This window comes from Carica papaya, chromosome 7 (assembly GCF_054855325.1).
Source record: "Carica papaya isolate Zhongbai chromosome 7, ASM5485532v1, whole genome shotgun sequence".
NCBI lineage: Eukaryota > Viridiplantae > Streptophyta > Magnoliopsida > Brassicales > Caricaceae > Carica > Carica papaya.
In genome coordinates this window covers 11370290-11380607 of record NC_142315.1, presented here as the reverse complement: position 1 = coordinate 11380607, position 10318 = coordinate 11370290, and the positions used below count along the sequence as shown (strand labels likewise).

Below are 10318 nucleotides of genomic sequence, written 5' to 3'. Positions count from 1 at the left end.
CAAAACCTACCCAATAATTAGTACTGGAATTTTTATTCTTTAACTACTTTATGGGGTCTTCCATATATTCTTTGTATTTCAGGTTTGAATTGAGTTCGTCTTAGGTGCTTTATACTAAAAAAAAAAAAAAAAGGGTAGTTCACTAATAAAATGTCACAACTTTAAATTTACCATCTTTTAATATTCTGTTTTGACTTTTTGTTTTTCTTTGACAACAATAAAAAGTATATTGAGTTGGAAAAAAAAAAAAGAATAGAACTTCAATTTGTTACGGAGAAAGTTACAGTTGTAGCAGAAGGGTTAACATAGTTCTAGGGAAACTTGCTAAGTTATGGAACCCTATAAATTATTAAGTTTTCATTTGATAATAGATTGAATCGAAAATCAGATTAAAAATCAGTTTTGTTATGTTTCAGTCTATATCTATTTAGTTTTTTTTTTTTTTTTTAATTTTCAGTTTAGTCTAAACTTAATTGAACCATTTTCTTTTTCACTAACAAATTATTATATTTAACGGAAAATAATTGATAGAGTTAAAATTGTAAATTGTAAATTGTAATTACCCATCAAATACGTTACTAATGAATTAATATTTTATTAAATATCAGTTCATAATTAAGATTTTTATTTTTATTTTCAATGTAGATAAGGAATCAGATAAAACATAAAAGCAATCCAAGTTTGAACCCAGATTTTTTATCCTCTAGATTTGGAAACAATATTTAATTCAATTCAATCTAATTTTTTTAATCCCAGCTAAAATTTAAACAAGCCTTGAAGTGATTTACAGGTACTAAAATGAAAAAGTTGGGGTTTAGAAAAAATCCATTGAGTTTGAAACTCATGCTCAATGGAAATGGCAGAAATAATTAATTACATTGGTAAAATGTAAAAAGTTGGGGGATTGGATCAACTTTACAAACTGTACTTCACTTGGAAAAGATCTTCGTGACAAACATAAAAGATGGTGGACCCACACCTCCCATTTGCTGCAATCTTTCTTTCTGTTTATGTTTATCACCCTCTCTGCAATCCATTATGTACCTTGTCAAAATCAAAATATATCTCTCTAATTTATTACTAAATCAAATCAGAACCTCCTTTTTTATTTTGTAAAAAGAAATCTTTGTATATAATAAAGCTTTTTGGGTTTTCTCACCAGCGCAGGGCATACAAGAAACAGAGAAGTTTAAAAGAGTAAAAAGGTTTCTACAAGTAAATAAGTATTTATATGAAAATGGATGAACTGAAAGTACAAATTTACTACAAACGGCAATATTGTCGCCCGGCCGAGAGAGTAGCCAGTCTGAATTTCCCTTGAATGCTCGTTATCACAACAAGACTTCTAATAATTTCTCTACTAACCTCTCCATCTTTTACATTTCTTGCCTAATCACATTATTAACCCTAATTAACACCATTTACATCCCTTTAATTAATCATCAACCTCACACTTATATTTTCCTGTGTGATCCATCATCTTCTCTTCCTTTCTTTTCCCGGCTAAAATTGAAAATGCGTACAATGCAAATTAATGCACATGTCCCTACCGGAGGTGAGGTCAACAGGCGTAGAACTCCACGAGTTCCTCCAGCGACTCGGTATAGGGATCGGCATTCTCGAGCATCCAGAGCAAATGCTCGAACAGCACAACTTCGCACGATACATTGATAGTTTCGTCGTTGGAGTCGGCGGACCTTCCAGCCAACTCTCGGAACACCGGATGATCAACGATATCGGAGCTGACGAGGTAGCGCCGGCGGGACTTGCCGACGTAGACGGGATGGAGATCGCCGGAGTGGACCGGTGAGTACTGATCATCGGAGGTGGCGCCTAAGGCGGTTACGGTGGAGCGGCTTTGCTGCAACTTGCTGTTGAATGAGTTTAGTTTCTTAAGAACTGATTTGAGTTTTGTTAGCTTGCTGCCTCCTTTGGCCATACTTGATTGGAGGGTGAAGAAAAGTGGAGGCGAGTTTTGCGGGAGAGGAGGTTGGTGTGTTTGGGGGCCGAGAAAGGGAAGGGAAGGTTCGTTTATAAAGGGGGGAAGTGTAAGGGTAAAATGGTAAATACGTAGGTATGAGTCGGGTCCACGCTGGTCTTGCAGAGGATAATGGTGACAAGAATTGGGGGTAGTAACTAATTCCTGCACCCTTTTAGGTTTGTCGTTAACCCATTTTAACAAAAGGTCTCATTTTTCATGGTATTAACGAAATTGCCCCTCTACGCTCTCTTTTTAAACTGCATTACTTGCAGTTTAGGAAATTACGCTTCCTTTTTATTTAAAATGAGAGAATTTTTATTTTTCACTTATATCTTATTTTTAATAAGATTTTACTTAAATTTAATAAAAACAGTTAATTATTTTATTTAATGATTCAAATAAAAATAACAAGCATTACAGAAGAATTTTTTAAATTTTTTTATGAATTTTTTAAATTTTGTTATAAAATAAAATTATTATATTTCTTTTTGTGTTCAAGTAATACGAAAATAAGTTTTCTGCTTTCATAAATTATTTATTTAAAAATAATATTCTAAATTTATGAATTAAATGATAACAAATTTTAATTTTAGAATAATTGATAACTCAAAAATTAAAGTACTAATTTACCCTAAATTTTAATATTGTAATGGTGGGTTAAATTTCTTTAAAAATCAAAAAGATTATGTTGGGTCTCTTATCTATTATGACTTTTTTTAATTCAAAAAATCTAACAATACAAAATATTAGTTTTGTAAAATATATATATATATATATATATAAAACCAATTAGTTAATTTTTAAATTTTACTAAATTAATAATTATTAATTTATAAAATAATAAATTTAAAATTCTTACATTGTGACTACGATGATGGTGACTTTAATTATTATAAGGTCATAATTAATTATTTCAGCGTAAGGTTGGTATAATTTTCCTCGATAATAAACGAAAATTATTTTATCATTCTAATTTGGTGGAGAAGATTTGTTTGTTTGTTTGTTTTCAGACTGTTTGGAAGAAAGTAACTAAATTATACAAAATGAGAAAATACGGAGTTACTAGATAAATTTTAAATGGACCCAATTTAAAATATATTATTTCAATTTTAATTAAAATTATCTACTAACGGATTTATTATGACCGTCAAATCTAAATCCTTTCACAGTTAAAATATTTGCAAATTTTTAAATAATTTGACCCAGACTGCTTCTTCAGAAAAAGTTTGTCAATTTTTTAAACATATAACTTCAATCTCTAAATTACTGAGTTACCTTACGGTTGAGTCAAAAACATTTTCCTTTATAATTTGATTGTTCAAACTCACGAAATTATTTAATAATTTCTTTGCCAAAAAAAAAAAAAAATTGGTTGAAAAGTCTAAGAATTCTTTCTAACATAAATTTCGATTATAAATTGACAATAAAAATATAAAAGCATAAATTATTGCAAACACGTTGTTTATATATCGTTCTTATTAAGTTTACTGAAATTTAAATTATGTAAAAAATAAAAATATTTTAAGATAAAAATAATTTGCCATTTCTATCAAAATATTGACAGTTGTTTTTTTTTTTTTTTAAGTTTATGTATGGTATCTCAAACAAAAAAATTTGTGGGATCCGACTTTTCTAAAGAAAAAAGAGTATTAACACATATATAAATTTGATAAATTTTGTACAATATTATATTAATATTTATAAATCAATAATATATCTTTTTATACAGAGTTATAATTTATGAAATTCACAAAACTCTTTTAAAATTATATCACAATAATATATATAGATTTACTTTACAATAAACATCCAAAATAACTAAAAGATTCTTTAGAGTCTTTCTTTGATCTTGAATTCACTCCTGACCTAAACTAATCTGCACTGGGGGTGTGAATTAGGATGAGTTTCACGAACTCAATAAGAATAAAGTAGTATTTAAAACAAAGATATGCAAACACACATTCATACAGGTTTAACAAAACCAATGCAAATTTTATCAAATAAAATCCAAAGCTGAATAATAATCATAGCCGTCATCATTTTTTTTCCTTTTACTTAAAAATATCTCTATTTATTTCTCTTACTAGCAATTATTCATACACATAACATTAAGAAATCGTTGGAATCACTATGAAAAGCACAATCAATATGCATATCAATAAATATAACACTTAAGTTCCTCACCATTTCACTGAAACCAGGGTTAACATTTTTATTTCTATTATATATTGTCATTTTCATTACTAGTATCACTTGAAACACATAGAGATCCTCGCTACATGCGAATGTACAAACATTTCTTTTATAATTCATCAGTTGTCCCCATACTCCATTCAATAATGACGTCACAACTATACACCATCTTAATACCCCCTCCGGTATCTGCGTAATTAAACTAATTCCTAACTCCGTCCAGTCTGGAATTTCCAGTCTTGTACAACTAAGGACACATCCACGGTAGGGTTCACTTTATGTACCTAGTCCATACACTCTCTCCCATGATACCTAGTAAGCTTTTTCTTCTTCAAATATTATTTCTATTTCATATCCCAACTTTAGAAACTCAAACACAAATCACAAACATACATATTCCCATGTTTCTTATGTGTATATACACAAATTTAATATATACATATCTATGTACTCATTATCACCACACACAACACACTTTAAAAACTTATATACACCTATACACATCCAAACACTCATACATTTGCATATTAAGACACTCATGCACTTCACTCCCGTTCACCTATGCACATATGTCTATATAATAATATTCATATATATATATATATATATATATATATATATATGCACTTACTTGTGTTTGTATAATTTATAAGTTATATACGTACACACACTACTATATGACTTTCATTACATATAAGTTAACACGCACACACAATTGCATATACAATTAATTTATGCATATACCATCCTGCACATGCATTCGTATTACCTGTATACTGTATATATTTAATATATATTACACATACCCATAAGAAATCATATACTACTCATTTAAAATAATTCACCCACATAATCATATGTATATATATATCCAGACATATAATTTGTAAACATACACTCCCATTCATTATCTTCTATATGTGTATCTATTGGCACACCCATATATATTCAAACACACTCAGGTATGTATTCATACAGCTTCAACATTATTTGTAATTACACAAACACCCATAATTTACTTAACATATACTTTACACTTTTTCTTCATACACATCTCACTGTATGCACTCTTTTATTCACTGATACACATATCTACACACATTGCTTACTTAAATTTATGTTGCTACTATTATATTTTACCATAAACATATTCTAATTATGTATATTGTAATACCCAGGCCTGAAAATTAGTCTGGGATAATCTTTTTTTATTTATAAAAATTATATAAATAATTAATATAATTTTATTTCAATCCAATTTTGTTAAATTTTAAGAAAAAAATATATTAGGGACGAAATTAAAAATAATTTTAGAAAAACGTGGCAAAATTTTAAAAACAGGGGGCTAAATCATAAAATGAGAAAATTTGGCTACGTGGGACAGCCCAATCAGCAACCCGAGCGAACCAGACATGCTGCATGGCAGACAGGCTGACATCAGCTCCACGTGCGAGGCCATGCGGGTGATCCATGTGCCTAGGCAATCTGACGGTCCAGATCGCATCCCATGCACTAGAACGGTCCAGGTGCATTATCTCTTTAGACGCGATCGGACATGCCTGAGAAGTCTCATACCGAAAGGGTTTGGAAGATATAGTTCACCTCATACCGGACAGGATATCGAGGTGATAGTGTTTAACACCCATTACCGAACAGGTTATGGAGACGACAAGGTAAATTGAGAAATCTAGATATTCGATTTACGAGTAGGAAGAATATCCTTATGGACCCCCAGAAGTCCTAATAAGCAGGTACAAATGGAGAATGATTGATTTTACTCACTTGTATATGAAATTATAAATATTATATGGGTTTTTATCTTATAGGTTGGTTTTGAAAAAATCGTAACAGTAAGTATATAATAAATGTTTTAATGTTAAAAATATTTACTTAAATTAAGGGTTTCATTAGTTGTTTTGTGATTTTTACCAACCTTTTTTATCCGTATCAGTGATTAGCATGATATTCTTACCGAACTAGTGTAGCTCACTCTTCTATTAACCATTTCATATCAAGAGGATCAATATCCAGATCCCGATAATAAGAAGGTTGTGAGTAGTTTACCTCCCGAACCCTTTTAAGAGCTAGTGGACGTTAACCCCTAGAGTATTTATCGATTTGTTTTAAGTCATTTATTTACTTCTTTTTATGAGCCGCTGTAGTAAGGACATTCTCATAATCCTATTGAGCATTTTAATTTACTGTGTAAGGAATGTAAATCATAATTATTATTTGCTTATGATATTTTAATATATATCCTTTCTATTAAGATTTCGGGCCTTTGAAGTTGGTATCAGAGCCACGTTCCTTAGAACCATTCTCTACACAAAGATTTGAATAATTCAAATATAACCCGATTCTCAACGCTTCATTGTGAAAAATAGGTACAAGGACATGAGGAGGGGAGGGCCCCCACTGAACAGGGCAGCCCGAGATGGATCGTTTTGAGTGGATGTCGATCGGCTCTTCGAGATGTTAGAGAAACTTATCTATTCCCAGTAGGCTAGGGAAGAGAAGAGGGAGCTGTCTGACCTTCTACCCCTACCACCGTATGAGCCACCCCTACAACGAGAGGATCCAGTGCCACCTTGATACAATCCTGCCCCTCCATCGTATCATCCAGCATTGCCACAGTACATTTCGGTGCCCCACCATACAACTAGGTGCCACAACAGGGTCACTTGGTCTCTCCCCAGCATAATTTTGTTCCTCCTCAACATGACGCAACAGGACTTACCGGCACAATGGGAAAGACCATAAGGACCGACCTTGCTATCACCTCAACAACACCTGTTGTTTCTGCAAAAGTGCCCAGCACTACGCGAAAAAGTGTATGCGGAATAAAAAATCAGGCTAGACCTCCTGTCCATGGCATAGTTCAGATATACTGAAGCTAATTTAGATATGATATAGGGCAAATGTAAGAAATAAATTTGCATTCAAGAGATTCTTGTGGTCTGAGATTCTCCAGACGTGTTCCTTGATGAACTATTAGAATTGTCAATGGATAGAAACATTAAATTTACCGTAGATCCTCAGCCCAGCACTCAGCCCATCTTAGTTGCCCCTTACTGCATGAGTCGTGTAGAGATGGAAGAACTGAAGAAACAGATCAAAGAATTGTAGGACAGTTAGTTCATCTGATATAGTGTATCCCCTTGAGATGCTGGAGTCACGTTTACAACGAAATGAGATGGGACGTTGAGATTATGTATTGACTACAAGGGATTGAACAGAGTCACAATAAAAAATAAGTATGCCCTCCTCAAAATCGTTGACCTTTTTGACCAGTTACAGGGTGCCCAAGTTTTCTCCAAGATAGACATGCATTCAGTTTATCATCAAGTATAGATCAAGACAAAAGACATTCCCAACATAGCTTTCATAATTAGGTACGGACACGATGAGTTCTTAGACATGTCATTTGGGCTAACTAATGCATCAGCCATTTTTATGGACTTGATGAACATGATTTTCATATAATTTCTGGATCAGTTTGTCATTGTGTTTATTGATGATATCATATTCTATTCAAAGAGCAGAGAGGAATACGCTCACCATCTGACTTAGGTTTCATAGGTTCTTAGGGAAAGAAAATTATATGCAAAATTAAGTAAGTGTGGGTTCTGGCTCAAGCGGACTACCTTCATAGAGCACATCATATCAAGGGATAGAGTATCAGTGAACCCGAAAAAGTTAAAACAGTACTTAGTTAAGAGAAATTGACCTCGGTTAAGGAGATTCATAGCTTTCTGGGAATGACAGATTATTACTGTAGGTTTGTAAAAGAGTTTTCTAATTTAACCGCTCTATTGACCCGACTTATAAAGAATAACGTCAAGTTTGAGTGGAACGAGGATTGCGAAATGAGTTTTATAGAACTTAAAAAGTGATTAACTACTGCACCTGTGTTGGCTCTACCAAGTGAGACAGGTGGATATACAGTGTACAGTGATGCATCCTACTTAGGATTGGGTTGTGTTCTAATGCAGCATGGAAATGTCATTGCCTATGGGTCCAGACAATTGAAGAGTCATGAAAAGAATTACCCCACCTACGACTTGGAATTGGCCACTATTATCCACGCTCTGAAGACCTGATGCCATTACTTGTATAGGAAAATTTTTGAGATTTACACAAATCATAAGAATTTGAAGTATATATTCATTCGAAAGGATCTCAACATGTGTTAGAGGCATTGGATAGAGCTTCTCAAGAACTACGATTGCAAGATTTTATATCACACGGATAAGGGCAATATGGTAGCCGACACACTCAGCAGAAAAAGTGTAGGTATGTTAGCTCACTTAATGATTTTTGAATGCAGGGTAATAGGGACTGCATAATAGATACGGCTTCAGGACTTGAAGAGGGTTATATATTTGGCCTACTTGACTGTCCAACTCGAATTGATCTAGAGAATAAAGGAAGCCCAATTAATTGATTCCACCATAACAACTCTTAATAAGGATGGAGAACATGAAGTAAATTTAGAATTTTGAGTCTCTGCTGCTGGGTTGCTCAGATTTCAGGACAGGGTGTGTATTCCAAATGACAGTGAACTGAAAAGAGACATCATGACAGAGAGTCATAGCTTTTGGCTCACCATACATCCCAAAAGTACTAAAATATATCAAAATATACGATCTTGATTTTTGTAAAGTGAGATAAAAAAAAGAGATAGTTGAATATGTCTCCAAGTGTCTAGTATGTCAACAGGTTAAGGCAGAATATCAATGCTCAAGCAAACTACTTTAGCCATTACCGATCCTGTAGTGGAAATAAAAACATATTACAATGGACTTTGTGACAGGATTGCCTAAGGCACGTTCAGGATATGATGCTATCTGGATAATTATCGACCGGCTCACCAAGTTCTCTCACTTCTTAGCTATTAAGATGACCAATCTCTTTTCACTCCATGAGGATCTATCCTATGATGAGGTACCGGTAGACATTGTAGAGTAGAAAAACAAAGTGCTTCGCAATAGAGAGATTCCTTTCGTCAAAGTCCTATGGTAGAATCACACACAAGAATAAGTCATTTGGGAACTAGAATCAAACTTCAAAGCACAGTACTCCCACTTATTTAACTAAGAGAGAGGATGAAAAATTTGAGGGACAAACATTTTTTAAAGGAGAGAGAGTTATATTACCCAGGCCTGAATATCAGCCCGAGATAATCTTTTTTATTCATAAAAATTATATAAATAATTAATATAATTTATTTCAATCTAATTTGGTTAAATTTTGAGAAAAAAATAGATTAAGGACGAAATTGAAACAGTTTTAGAAACAATGGGCGAAATTTTGAATCTTCGAGGTATTTTTGAAAGAAAAATAAAAAATATGACACTAAATCGCAAAAAGGTAAAATTTTGCCACGTGGGACGGCCTAGTCAGCAACCCGAGCGAAGCAGAGCACGCTGCATGGCAAACAAGCTGACATTGGCTCCACGCGGGAGGCCACCCTAGCAATCGGCGTGCTTGGACTATGGTCCAGAATGACACGAGATGAGTATCTAAACATTGCATCACAAAAGAACCTAACCCTAGTCACCTAGCCTTCACCGAAAAATAAGAACTAGACACAGGAGAAAGAGGTTGATCCTCGGCACCGTCAACAGCCAAAAAAAGTAAAATTTTACTCTCCGTGCATGGAATTCAATTCTGAACCCCCCCCCCCCCCCCGATGGCCATATCAGGGGAAAAAAGATGACAAATAAGCTAGAAATTACGGGTAAAGCCCGGCGAAGCCGCCGCAGCCAAAACCTAAACCCCTTCTGATGACCCCCATCCCGTTTTCCATTTCACATAATTTTTCGATCATTATGTTCACCGTTCTTTTCTGTGAAGGTTAGCTGAAGAAAAAATTCTAACTGCAAAGAAAAACCAGCGGAGCCCCCGTACTTGGGGATCCCCCTCCCTCCCCCGTCGGTAGATTCAGGTTTTTTTTTACTTTTTGGCCAACTAAGGCCTTATAACGTATTTTTTCGCAGGAATACATGTGAAACCGACCAAAACCAGCAAAAACTGACCAGGCCAAGGCAAACCGCCGCCGTGGCAGTGGAGCCGGCGTCGAAGCACGGTGACGATGCCGTGCCAAAATCCTAAAATTGGCCGGAAAGGATTTTCAACACTGAT

General features: G+C 33.9%; 1 protein-coding gene across 1 annotated transcript; it reads right to left on the bottom strand.

The window, feature by feature from the left end:
* Nucleotides 1–721: 721 nt before the first annotated feature.
* On the bottom strand, nucleotides 722–2024 carry LOC110824919 (SAUR-like auxin-responsive protein family). The gene is made up of 2 exons (XM_022055406.2): nucleotides 1551–2024; nucleotides 722–1026 (listed from the first exon to the last, which is right to left on the bottom strand). Exon 1 carries the CDS (start codon nucleotides 1937–1939, stop codon nucleotides 1562–1564), a length of 378 nt encoding a protein of 125 aa, XP_021911098.1. The 5' UTR covers nucleotides 1940–2024; the 3' UTR covers nucleotides 722–1026; nucleotides 1551–1561.
* Between the last annotated feature and the right edge of the window lie 8294 nt (nucleotides 2025–10318).